Source organism: Neoarius graeffei, chromosome 10 (assembly GCF_027579695.1).
Source record: "Neoarius graeffei isolate fNeoGra1 chromosome 10, fNeoGra1.pri, whole genome shotgun sequence".
In the NCBI taxonomy this organism is placed as follows: domain Eukaryota; kingdom Metazoa; phylum Chordata; class Actinopteri; order Siluriformes; family Ariidae; genus Neoarius; species Neoarius graeffei.
Genome location: NC_083578.1, coordinates 61,806,088 through 61,820,025, shown reverse-complemented (window position 1 = coordinate 61,820,025; position 13,938 = coordinate 61,806,088). Strand labels below are relative to the sequence as shown.

At 42.0% G+C, this 13,938-nt stretch overlaps 1 protein-coding gene across 3 annotated transcripts in view; it reads left to right on the top strand.

The window, feature by feature from the left end:
- Positions 1-13,938, top strand: part of ahcyl1 (adenosylhomocysteinase-like 1) — an 82,161-nt gene that overhangs the window by 59,011 nt on the left and 9,212 nt on the right. For all 3 annotated transcript variants that reach the window (XM_060932017.1, XM_060932019.1, XM_060932018.1), the window contains 7 exons: positions 294-394; positions 2,615-2,717; positions 5,137-5,231; positions 5,411-5,517; positions 5,733-5,849; positions 9,860-9,923; positions 10,038-10,126. In XM_060932017.1, coding sequence (XP_060788000.1) covers positions 294-394; positions 2,615-2,717; positions 5,137-5,231; positions 5,411-5,517; positions 5,733-5,849; positions 9,860-9,923; positions 10,038-10,126 — 676 coding nt within the window. The remainder of the gene's footprint in view (positions 1-293; positions 395-2,614; positions 2,718-5,136; positions 5,232-5,410; positions 5,518-5,732; positions 5,850-9,859; positions 9,924-10,037; positions 10,127-13,938) is intronic.

The window sequence follows — 13,938 nt, the reverse complement described above, 5'->3', positions numbered from 1 at the left end:
ATCATTTACTGACAGCTCAGTCCCCCCCAGTTCAAAAATCCTATCTGCGCCCCTGGCTGTAGTTATTGTTTAGCTCCCTGTCTCCATGTGGGTGTTTAGACCTTTTGAAAGCTTAAATAAGAAACGCTAAGTACAGAGTACACTTCAGGACAAGAGTTGATTTTGTGCAGAAATTATTTAATGCTTAAATAATTTTAGCCAACCGTTATTGTCCAGGACATTACTTCGTGCATGATTGCAATCTGATCCTCTGGTTCATCATTAAGCCGTCTGGTCTGTCTCATTTTCCTCAGATATGTCTGCGCTGATCTCGTTGAGGAAGAGGGCTCAGGGAGAGAAGCCTCTTGCTGGGGCCAAAGTAGTTGGCTGCACCCACATCACCGCACAGACGGCAGTATGTTCTGCTTTGCTGTTTCTGCAAAGTTTCCACTTTCAGTTTAAGTATACTTCTTCATTCAGAAATTTCAAGGAGGTAGTTTATTTGCAGTGTTGGGGGAAGTTACTTTGCAGTTGCACCTTGTCACACTCCAAACTACAACCCCAATTCCAAAAAAGGTTGGGACACTGTAAAACAAATAAAAACAGAATGTGAAGATTTGCAAATCATGGAAACCCTATATTTCATTGAAAATAGTCTGAAGACAACTTATCAGATGTTGAAACTTGGTAGTTTTATTGCTTTTTAAAAAATATACGCTCATTTTGAATTTGATGTCAGTAACACGTTTTAGAAAAGTTGGGACAGGGACAACAAAAGACTGAAAAAGTTGTGTAATGCTAAAAAGAAAACTAATTTGGTTAATTGGCAACAGGTCAGTCACATGGTTGGTTATAAAAAAAAGAAAAAAGACATACCAGAGAGACTGAGTCTCTCAGAAGTAAAGATGGGGAGGGGTTCATCGCTCTGTGAAAGACTGCATGGGCAAACAGTGCAACAATTTAAGAATAACGTTCCTCAACATAAAATTGCAAAGAATTTTGGGCTCACATCATCTATGGTACATAATATCATTGAGAGAATCTGGGGAAATCTCTGTATGCAAGAGACAAGGCTGAAAACTGACATTGGATGCCTGCGATCTTCAGGCCCTCAGGCAACACTGCATTAAAAGCAGACACGTGTCTGTTGTGGAAATCACTGGATGGGCTCAGGAACACTTCAGAAAACCATCGTCTGTGAAAACAGTTCATTACTGCATCCACAAATGCAAGTTAAAACCAGATATAAACAATATCCAGAAACGCCGCCACTTCTTAGGATCCGAGCTCTTTGACAATGGACTGAGGCGAAGTGGAAAATTGTCCCGAGATCTGACGAATCAAAAGTAGAAATTCTTTTTATAACTCATGGACATCACGTCCTCCAGGCTAAAGAGGAGAGGGACCATCCAGCTTGTTATCGGTGCACATTTCAAAGGCCAGCATCTGTGATGGTATGAGGGTGCATTAGTGCACATGACATGAGTAGCTTGTACATCTGAGAAGGCATCGTGAATGCTGAATTTTATTTATTTATATATATATATATATATATATATATATATATATATATATATATATATATAACACACATATTTCAGAGCAATATGCTGCCATCCAGACAAAATCTTTTTCAGGGAAGGCCTTCCTTCTTTCAGCAAGACAATGCCAAACTGCTTTCTGCACATATTAAAACTGCTTGGCTCTGGAGTAAAAGAGTCTGGGTGCTAAACTGGCCTGCCTGCAGTCCAGACCTGTCTTCCATTTAAAACATTTGGTGCATTATGAAGCACAAAATGCAAGAAAGGAGACCCTGAACTGTTGAGCAACTGAAACTGTATATTGGGCAAGAATGGGACATTTCTCTTTCAAAACTACAGCAATTGTTCTCCTCAGTTCCCAAACGTTTACAGTTTGTTAAAAGTAGAGGTGATGCAACAGTGGTAAACATGCCCCTGTCCCAACTTTTTTTTAAATGTGTTGCTGACATCAAATTCAAAATGAGCGTATATTTTTCAAAAAACAATTACATTTCTCAGTTTCATCATTTGATATGTTGTCTTTGTATTACTTTCAATGAAATGTAGTAGGGTTTCCATGATTTGCAAATTATTGCATTCTGTTTTTATTTACGGTTTACACAGTGTCCCAACTTTTTTGGAACTGGGGTTGTACAAATACAGTAGTGGCAATGAAGAAACGCAAACAAAACACCCTCATGATTGGAAAAATGTCCTTATTCCCTCAAGCACGTAGATACATGTATGGATGGACGTGCCTCCTAATTAGCTTTTTATCCCCCCAGTATATAATGCAGGGGGATATAGCCATCATTCTGTCCGTCTGTAAGCATTTTTGTTTCTGGAGCATAACTCAAAAACTATTAGGAATTTTTTTTTCACGAAACCCTACAGTTAAGTGACCTAGAGGAGTTGTGCCTTTTGACATTTTGGGATTTCTGTGATTTTTATTTATTTTATTTTTAATTTATTTATTCCGTATTTTCATGGCAACCAGTTCAACTTGGGAACATTTGGAGTGGGGTTTCATGTGGGGGCCGGGAGGGATATGTCATCTCCTGATGACTCTTCTTTTCCTAGTATCCTTTTCAAAACCTTGGATGTGATTTGTTCAGGTCCTGATTGAGACATTGGTAGCTCTGGGTGCTCAATGTCGTTGGGCTGCTTGTAACATCTACTCTACTCAGAATGAGGTGGCTGCTGCGCTGGCAGAAACGGGTAAGGCTAATTTTATACTACAGAACCAGCAGTACGGAAGTTTTTTGCTTTTTCAGCTAAATCGCAAGCCCTGCAGAGTTTATTTGCATGCACTAGAGCAAAGTAAACATTAAACTTTACAGTGCTTTGGCCCCACTTGACCAGAGTTTGACGACCACTGCACTAAAACCTTCAAGTCTACTACGTCCATGCATCCATTTAAGCATCTATGAAGTGCATGTGCTAGCTTGAGCTATGTCGATTGGTACTTTAAAGTTGGATTTAAAAAAAAAAGTGTGTCCTTTATAATAAGGTTGTTGTGTAGCCAACTTTAAGCCTCACTCACAACCCGCCGTAAGTGTTTTGGACACGCACGGGTCGCAGGGTTTGGTAGCTCGCAGCTGTGCCGCAGGGTCGCGGTGAACCCGGGGGAAAGTTTGGGGGAGGAGTACGGGCAAAGTACTTGTCAAGTACAGGTTGCACACCTGACTTCCTCGAGGCGTGGGAAAAATTAGCCCATGGAAAGCGTACATCTGACGCACGTGATCAGTGTGTGTTCAGTGAGTGTGGAGTGTGTGTGAGACTTGCTTTTTACCAGTTTCCTGCGCTACGAGTTCGGGCCACTCTTGTGAAGCGTGTGTGGCACATGTGATTAGCACGTTACAATCACTCATAACTTGTGTGTGATGCAAGCCAGGAGTGGGTATAAAACCAGCATGTCTGCAACATTCTGCGTCTGTCTTTCGGCTGAAGAACACTGGATATTTTGTGGGAAAAAATAAAAAATTTTCAGTTTAAAGTTTAGAAAATGGGACCCAAGAAGAAGCAAGCAAAAGTGAAGTAACCCAGCCTGAAACAGCAGAGGAGGAGGAAGAATTTGATGATGGTAGCAGCACCGGTGAGCCCTGCATGGACAGGGAGAAGTTTGCCTTCAAGCCGGCAGAAGGCCCTGCACCCCGCCAGAGGGGTTTTCACAGGTAAATACGCATGCTTTAAACATTAATTTCAGTATCTATATGCTTATGTAATTAATATTATATATGCTGATTTTCATGTATGTTTCAGCTAACGACGCCCAGAAGTGAGGACATTGCAATCCCATCATCACTGTCAGGCCATTGTGCCATGCTCAGTGATGAGGACAAGGACATCCCGACACCTCGTCCCACCACTCAGCAGGAGCAGGACAGCAGCTCGGAGTCAAAGTGTGTTTCAGTGCTCAAACTGCTGGGCTATTTAGTTGGGATTTTTTGCAATGTGATAAAATGTGTTATTCCCTTTTACTCATGTTTTATTATTTGACGTTTGCATGGTAAAATTAAACATGTACTCAAATAAAAACAGCAGATGAGGTGGTCTTCTTCCTTTCTACAATGCTACACGCTACACGATCAGTTCCTTGGTTCCTCCCCAATATATACACTACTGTTCAAAAGTTTGGGGTCACCCAGAGAATTTTGTGTTTTCCATGAAAAGTCACACTTTTATTTCCCACCATAAGTTGTAAAATGAATAGAAAATCTAGTCAAGACATTTTTCTGGCCATTTTGAGCATTTAATCGACCCCACAAATGTGATGCTCCAGAAACTCAATCTGCTCAAAGGAAGGTCAGTTTTATAGCTTCTCTAAAGAGCTCAACTGTTTTCAGCTGTGCTAACATGATTGTACAAGGGTTTTCTAATCATCCATTAGCCTTCTGAGGCAATGAGCAAACACATTGTACCATTAGAACACTGGAGTGAGAGTTGCTGGAAATGGGCCTCTATACACCTATGGAGATATTGCACCAAAAACCAGACGTTTGCAGCTAGAATAGTCATTTACCACATTAGCAATGTATAGAGTGGATTTCTGATTAGTTTAAAGTGATCTTCATTGAAAAGAACGGTGCTTTTCTTTCAAAAATAAGGACATTTCAAAGTGACCCCAAACTTTTGAACGGTAGTGTATACCCAGAGTCGTGCAGGTCGCGTGCGCTGCGTGCACACCACACATGGGGGTAGAAAGTGAGATGCACTTCTGTCTTGCGCGCTACACAAATTAGCAAGTGTGGAGTACTTGTGTAGTATTTCTGAGGCACGTCACTCATACAATGACCGTGCGTCACTCATGCGTCTTATTGTCATTGCAAAAGGCCCCTACTAGCTGCGCTGCTGACTTGGTTCAGGTGTACAGAAGGAGTACGGGTCCTGTACATATTGTATGGGTTCTTGATTTGTCGCAAAACCCATAAAATTTGCATGTGCAAGACCGAAAGTCTCCATGGGCAGTCTGCGACTTTCTACGGCGCTGAACACACACAAGTGTCGCGCAAGTCTCAAGCACGGTTTTGCCAAATTTTTTACCGTAGACCGCCCGTAGCAGCGCGTGCGGTGGGTTGTGAGTGAGGCTTTAGATGTTCGAGCGAACCTGTTTAAATGGTATGCCCTCTTTTAATAGGAGTGGCTGTTTTTGCCTGGAAAGGAGAGTCTGAGGATGATTTCTGGTGGTGTATTGATCGCTGTGTCAACACAGAAGGCTGGCAGGCAAACATGGTACACAGCTCTCCTGCTTTGACCAGTCAGGAAATGTTATTTGAATGTTTTTGAATGCTTTATACTTAACTTCAAGGCTGCAGTTGTTGTTAACTTTCTTAATATTACTCAGTGTCCATTGATAGCACCCAGTGATAGTGATGTTTGACTGATTGTGTGAATTGGTGTTGTGCTGACAGATCTTGGATGATGGTGGTGACCTCACGCACTGGGTATATAAAAAGTACCCCAGTGTGTTTAAGAAGATTCAAGGAATTGTAGAGGAGAGCGTCACTGGAGTTCATAGGTGAACAGCTGCTCAGTAGCAAAATGTGTGGTGGCCTGGGAAAACCCTTCACATTGTACATTCTGACATTTTCAGAATTATACAGTATATCGTTTTCAGAACTGAAAATGATGGGCTATCCTGAACTAAGATCTGATTCTCTTCTGCATGTCTCTTAATCACAAGTGACGATCATATATTCACCATTTTTCGATGTGGCCCATTCATGCTTTCAGACTCTACCAACTCTCTAAAGCTGGAAAACTGTGTGTCCCCGCCATGAATGTCAACGACTCTGTCACCAAGCAGAAGTTTGACAACCTTTACTGCTGCAGGGAGTCCATCTTGGATGGGTGAGCCTTTTGGATGCTAATTTATTAGTTTTAGCTCGTATGAAATTCACCGTTATTTGGCATGCTTCCAATTTGTAGTGTTAACCAACTTTTCACAAATTAAATTCCCTGGATGGTGGTCTCCAAAGTTTTTGTAGCCAGGGACCACTTTATTTGGGAATAAAATCCCTCTTTAGAGATTTAAAAAAAAAAAATGAAATTCAAATATCCGGCTCATTATTCAGATGACTACAATAATATTCTAGCTATTTATTGGAGCCTTTTATTCCTGAGCATTCCACTGACAGGACCAGTCCAAATTGACATTTTATATGCAGATTTGTTTTCCATATCAAGTGACCTCTTAAATAAACTTTATTATACATACCGGCCACTTTTTCCATGGAATAAAAACATGTATTCTATTCCCTTCTAGTGGGTTTATTGATAGCATGCAATATTGTTATATCACTTATCCTCTGTGTATTACACCACGCTACCCAATGGAGAATGAGCATGCAATATTGTTACAATATTGCACGTTGTCAAGACAACACATCACACGTCGGAGACGTCAAACTAACGCGTTAGCAAGTGACAGTGACAATTTGTAAACGAACATGGCCGCCAGGCTTGCTTCGTTAAAAACGGAAGATTTTGAGAGAATTTCGCTCCATTGTGTGTAGCTGTCGATGTTGATTTTAAATGTAACCAAGTAAATTACACAGGAATAATAATAATAATAATTATTATTATTATTATAATATTCGGCTTGACTGCATTAGTGATGGCCTTCGCTAACACTACACTGGCTGGAAGGTAATTAGACAGCCGTGCCAACAGCACCGAGTTGCGGGTAAGCCAGCATAGGCCTTCGCTCACACTTCTACAACCCCGATTCCAAAAAAGTTGGGACAAAGTACAAATTGTAAATAAAAACAGAATGCAATAATTTACAAATCTCAAAAACTGATATTGTATTCACAATAGAACATAGACAACATATCAAATGTTGAAAGTGAGACATTTTGAAATTTCATGCCAAATATTGGCTCATTTGAAATTTCATGACAGCAACACATCTCAAAGTTGGGACAGGGGCAATAAGAGGCTGGAAAAGTTAAAGGTACAAAAAAGGAACAGCTGGAGGACCAAATTGCAACTCATGAGATCAATTGGCAATAGGTCATTAACAAGACTGGGTATAAAAAGAGCATCTTGGAATGGCAGCGGCTCTCAGAAGTAAAGATGGGAAGAGGATCACCAATCCCCCTAATTCTGCGCCGACAAATAGTGGAGCAATATCAGAAAGGAGTTCGACACTGTAAAATTGCAAAGAGTTTGAACATATCATCTACAGTACATAATATCATCAAAAGATTCAGAGAATCTGGAAGAATCTTTGTGCGTAAGGGTCAAGACCGGAAAACCATACTGGGTGCCCGTGATCTTCGGGCCCTTAGACGGCACTGCATCACATACAGGCATGCTTCTGTATTGGAAATCACAAAATGGGCTCAAGAATATTTCCAGAGAACATTATCTGTGAACACAATTCACCGTGCCATCTGCTGTTGCCAGCTAAAACTCTATAGTTCAAAGAAGAAGCCGTATCTAAACACGATCCAGAAGCGCAGACGTCTTCTCTGGGCCAAGGCTCATTTAAAATGGACTGTGGCAAAGTGGAAAACTGTTCTGTGGTCAGACGAATCAAAATTTGAAGTTCTTTATGGAAATCGGGGACGCCGTGTCATTCGGACTAAAGAGGAGAAGGACGACCCAAGTTGTTATCAGCGCTCAGTTCAGAAGCCTGCATCTCTGATGGTATGGGGTTGCATTAGTGCATGTGGCATGGGCAGCTTACACATCTGGAAAGACTCCATCAATGCTGAAAGGTATATCCAGGTTCTAGAGCAGCATATGCTCCCATCCAGACGACGTCTCTTTCAGGGAAGACCTTGCATTTTCCAACATGACAATGCCAAACCACATACTGCATCAACTACAGCATCATGGCTGCGTAGAAGAAGGGTCCAGGTACTGAACTGGCCAGCCTGCAGTCCAGATCTTTCACCCATAGAAAACATTTGGCGCATCATAAAACGGAAGATACGACAAAAAAGACCTAAGACAGTTGAGCAACTAGAATCCTACATTAGACAAGAATGGGTTAACATTCCTATCCCTAAACTTGAGCAACTTGTCTCCTCAGTCCCCAGACGTTTACAGACTGTTGTAAAGAGAAAAGGGGATGTCTCACAGTGGTAAACATGGCCTTGTCCCAACTTTTTTGAGATGTGTTGTTGTCATGAAATTTAAAATCACCTAATTTTTCTCTTTAAATGATACATTTTCTCAGTTTAAACATTTGATATGTCATCTATGTTCTATTCTGAATAAAATATGGAATTCTGAAACTTCCACATCATTGCATTCCGTTTTTATTTACAATTTGTACTTTGTCCCAACTTTTTTGGAATCGGGGTTGTACTACGCTGGCTGGAAACTAACTGGACTGCCGTACTAACAGCACCAAGTCGGATGTAAGCTAGTGTCGGCCTTCGTTAACGCTACTGCTATGCTGGCTGGAAGCTAACTGGACTGCCGCGCTCACAGCACCGAGTTGCAGGTAAGCTAGCGTCGGCCTTCGCGAACACTTCTGCTGCGCTGGCTGGAAGCTAACTGGACTGCTGAGCTAACAGCACCGAGTCGTGTGTAAGCTGGAGTCGGCCTTCGCCAACGCTGTTGCTATGCCAGATGGAAGCTAACTGGACTGCCGCGTTAACAGCACTGAGTCGTGGGTAAGCCAGCATAGGCCTTCGCTAACACTTCTGCTACGCTGGCTGGAAGCTAACTGGACTGCTGCACTAATAGCACCAAGTCGCGTGTAAGCTAGCGTCGGCCTTCGCTAACGTTACTGCTACGCTGGCTGGAAACTAACCGGACTGCCGCGCTAACAGCACAGAGTTGCGGGTAAGCTAGCGTCGGCCTTCGTGAACACTTCTTCTTCTGCTATGGTGGCTGGAAGCTAACTGGACTGCCGCACTAACAGCACCAAGTCACGTGTAAGCTAGTGTCGGCCTTCGCTAACGCTGCTGCTATGCCAGGTGGAAGGTACCGTAACTGGACTGCCGCGCTAACAGCACTGAGTCGCGGGTAAGCCAGTGTAGGCCTTCGCTAACACTTCTGATGCGCTGGCTGGAAGCTAACTGGACTGCCGCGCTAACAGCACCAAGTTGCGTGTTAGCTAGTATCGGCCTTCACTACTGCCACTCGTCTTCGACTCGTTCAATATCATGCTAGCTGAATGGAATATATCTGATATACCACTCAACGCCAGCCAATACTATTTAAATGTACTATAATATATATAAAAGCATAATATATTTCAAACTCCTAATATAGTTTTAATTTATAATACTATTTGTAATAACATTTAATAATGGTGACTTGGGAGTTCCACCACTGCTTAAAAAAATAAAAAAAATTCATGGATCCCCTGTCTATGCTTCATGGTCCCACGGGGTCCCAAACCCCACTTTGAGAGCCACTGCACGATATTATTACTCTCAGTTCCCCCAAATCCAATGTGCAACCAGTGCACACTACTTCTACGCTAAGTACCCCCATGCATAGTTTATTTCAACACAAAATGTCTCTGGTCAGGTTATATACTGCAGCAGCCAATGTCACATGCAAACTCAGAACATTTGTTCAATGAGCACTGAAGCAGAATGTTATTTTTAATACAGGTTGTTGGAGCATTTGTAATGTTTAACTTGTCATGCTGATGATGATGCGTTTCCAAACTACTCACTGGTCAGTGTTGTCGGAATTCAGTCTGATGTCTCATTTGCTCCTGTCTGTTATACAGTGATGTATTTATAAATGCGTATATCGTAAATAGTCATTGAGTGAGTGAGGGATGGATTTTAGGCACAGCGTTAGTGTGTCATTTCTTCCTCAACTGTCACACCTGCGTCTCTGCACTGACCGCACATCACTGTTATCTGCTTTTTCTTCATTTTTAGTCTTAAGAGAACCACAGATGTGATGTTTGGAGGGAAGCAGGTGGTGGTTTGTGGTTATGGAGAGGTGAGTCAACACGGGCTTATTTTAAGAAGGGTTGCAAAACCACATGACTTCCTTTCTTGAACCTTGGTATTCCACATTTACGGTGTTTGAATAAGCAACATTATCTGTATGTAGGTGGGCAAGGGTTGCTGCTCTGCTCTGAAAGCTTTGGGAGCCATTGTGTGTGTAACGGAGATCGACCCTATCTGTGCTCTCCAGGCCTGGTGAGATATACACACACAATGTTTTTTGCCTTCTTTCTTCCTTTGACAATTAGTGAAATTATCGTTTCTATTTTGGCTTCATCAACTCCTGCGTTAAGTACATGCAAATCAACAGATTATCATATAAAGTACAAAACAAAACAAGGTTTACATGTAAATTGTGAAATAAAAATGGAAACCAGGAACCAAAGGCTTTGCTTTTGTTGCTCATTTAGCATCTGCATAAGGGAAGACTCATCATTGCAGTACATCCATCTAGATTATAGGAGTGGATCATGGCTAAAAAGATGAACTCTAACTTCTAGCATCGATATATTACTACGTGTTGCTAACGGTATTATTTTTTAACTGAATGTGTTAGGAAAATGATCATTTCTGTCTTGACCTCATCAATGTCTGAATAATTTGCCTACAACTATTGAAATTCAAATATACAATAGTTTATCATAAATACAGGATTTTTGGTTTTCTGACCCGTTGCTAAATGTATGAGGGGTGTAACGATACTCAAAATTCAAATCCGATAGGGTGAAGCAATACATTTTCGATACAGCAAAACGTAGCATTTCTTATGTGCTTATGTCATAGCTATCTATTTTCAATTGATTTAAAGCACTCAACATGATAAAAGTACAATAATTAGAAACATTATGCATGATCCACTGAGCACGTAATGAAACAAAATTAAACATGGCTCAGCTTCCAATGGTGCGATTCACAAGGTGGTGTCTGAAGCATGGATGATTTTCCTATTCTGCTGCTAAGTAGTTGTGATGTCGGAGGCATGTAGCTCTCCGTAGCCCTCTGTGTGTTTTGGAATCCTGCGTTCTCCAATACCAAATATGAAATTCACAGAGATGTCATTATCCTGGATTGAATCAGTAAGGAAAGGTTGTCTGAATGCAGCTGTGTGTGTGTATCCAGTTTAAGACACCATCTAGGGTAATGTCAGATATGTTTGTGCTATTAGCACCAGTGTATCAGCTTACTAGGAAACCAAAGGGCTTTGACACACCAAGAAGGTAAAGGTATGGGGGAATCTTCTAGTTCCAGCCTGCTGCCAAACATAGCCATTGCTGAATTATTATTTTTTTTTTTTTTTGAGCTACCATGGTAGTATGCTGGTGTATTGGCTCACTTTTTTTTAAAGCCTCTTCTCCTGAATGATATAAAATGCCATATCGTTACTCGCCTCAAATGTCTGAGTATATAAATGTTATTGTAACCTGTGTGGTATGTTGTATGTTCATGCAAAACATTACAGATATAAAAAGTCTACATACTCCTGTTAAAATTGCATTTTTTGTGATGTAAAAAATGAAACAGATAAATCATGTCAACAACCAACAAGATTCAAGTAAAAAACAAATAGATATGTTTTAGGAAGGGGCGGCATGGTAGTGTAGTGGTTAGCGCTGTCTCCTCACAGCAAGAAGGTTCTGGGTTCAAGCCCAGTGGCCGACAGGGGCCTTTCTGCGCGGAGTTTGCATGTTCTCCGGGTGCTCCGGTTTCCCCCACAGTCCAAAGACATGCAGGTTAGGTTAACTGGTGACTCTAAATTGACCGTAGGTGTGAGTGTGAATGGTTGTCTGTGTCTATGTGTCAGCCCTGTGATGACCTGGCGACTTGTCCAGGGTGTACCCTGCCTTTCGCCCGTAGTCAGCTGGGATAGGCTCCAGCTTGCCCGCGACCCTGCACAGGATAAGCGGTTACGGATAATGGGATGTTTTAGGAAAAAGAAAATGAAAAAAACTTAAGATGTCAGTAAATCTGGCTGCATTAGTGTGCACAGCCTTTTCAAATTAGACTGTACATGGAATTAACCGGTCAAATTCATGTTCAAAAGTAAGCATCGTACAGCTGCCATGAATGAAGTGATTCAGATCAACTCCAAATAAAGATCAGTTGTATCTGTCGGGTTTTCTTGACATTTTCTTGGTTTTATTTGACTGCTGAAGCCATGGTCTGCCGAGAGCTTCCAAAACATGTATGGGATCTCGTTGTCAAAAGGTATCAATCAAGAGATGGGTACAAAAGTTTCCAAAACATTAAGTATACCATGGAACGCCGTGAAGTAGAGCACGAATTTATGGGCACAACAGTGGCATTGCCAAGAATAGGATGTTCTTCCAACACTGACAAAAAGACAAGTCAAAAACTTTACAGGGAAGTTGCTAAGAGATCTGTGGCATCATTAAAGGAGGTGCAGGAATATCTGGCAAGTACTGGTTACTCCTTGCATGTGACAACAGTCTGTCATATTCTCCAAATTTCTGTGCTGTGGGGTAGGGTGGCTTGACGGAAGCTCGCTCTCACACACACACACACACACACACACACACACACACACACACACACACACACAAAAAAAACAACAACATTCAAGCCCACCTAAAATTTGCCAAATGTTTCATCAAACCATGTGCTAAAATGTGATATGGTCTGATGAGATGAAAGTAGATCTTTTGGCCATAATCCTTAAAGATATCCATCTATAACCGCGTAACCTGTGTGGGGTCTCAGGCAAGCTGGAGCCTATCCCATCTGACTATGGGCGAGAGGTGGGGTACACCCTGGACAAATCGCCAGATCATCACAGGGCTGACACATAGAGACAAACAACCATTCACACCTACGGTCAATTTAGAGCCACCAATTAGCCTAACCTGCATGTCTTTGGACTGTGAGGGGAAACTGGAGGAAACCCATGCAGACACGGAGAACATGCAAACTCCATACGGAAAGGCTCCCGTCAGCCACTGGGCTCAAATCCAGAACCTTCTTGCTGTGAGGCAACAGTGCTAACCACTACACCACTGTGCTGCCCTCCTTAAAGATATGTTTGGTGCAAAACGAAGACACCTTATCACCCAAAGATCACTATACCCATTGTGAAGCATGGTGGTGTCGGCATCATGCTATGGGGCTGCTTCTTTTCAAAACCTGCAGCCTTCTGTTAGACAGCTGAAGATGAAGAAAAAGCCCAAATTCAAGTCGAGCAACAAACAGCTTCCGAAGAAGACAAAAGTATTGGAATGGCTCAGTCAGAGTCAAGATCTAAATCCTATTGAGAAATTGTGCAATGACTTGAAGAGGGCTATAGAGATCTTGCAGTCACGTGACCGGAAAGTACACAACCGCCATCTTGTCGGTCAAAAACACAGCTGAATACTGCTGCAGTCGTGTACAGAATGGATCAATTTCAACCGACGGACTACACAGCTCATTTTTCTAATGAACAGATAACTAGATATATGTCTAAAATAAACGATCTACAGATTTGTGACCCTTATGGCTTACCGGACGGAGTTTTCACGACCGGATTTTGAACTGCCAGCGGAATACCCGGACGTGTATAATTACCTCATTAACTTTCCCTCGCTGTTCAGTGGTGAAGCACTGCGTGCTTATAAATCTCTGGACAGTTATCTTTACAGAAATTCAGGATTTGTCAGCGACTCAGATGTGGCATCTTGTAAACAAGAATCCTCATTGGATGGGTAAGTCACTTAAGTATTGAGTATAGCACTGACCAGCTGATTATAGAATAGAATAAGGTAATTCTAGCTGTAATTCCAAATCGTCCGTCTTGTTTACCATGGATCTGGCGTTGGAGAGGTAGAGGCTTGGCAGTGGAGATTTGAGTGGCTGTTTTCTGAGCTTAGTCAACAGGCCGGCTCTGCCTGCAGCCTCGCTTTTGCTTCCGCTCCCGGCACCGCCTCCTTCGCTTTGCTTACGATAACAATCCACGGGGACCCCGCTGGTCTCGCTATCTCGTCCGGAATGTTTTTTTTTTTTTTTTTCTCTCGTCC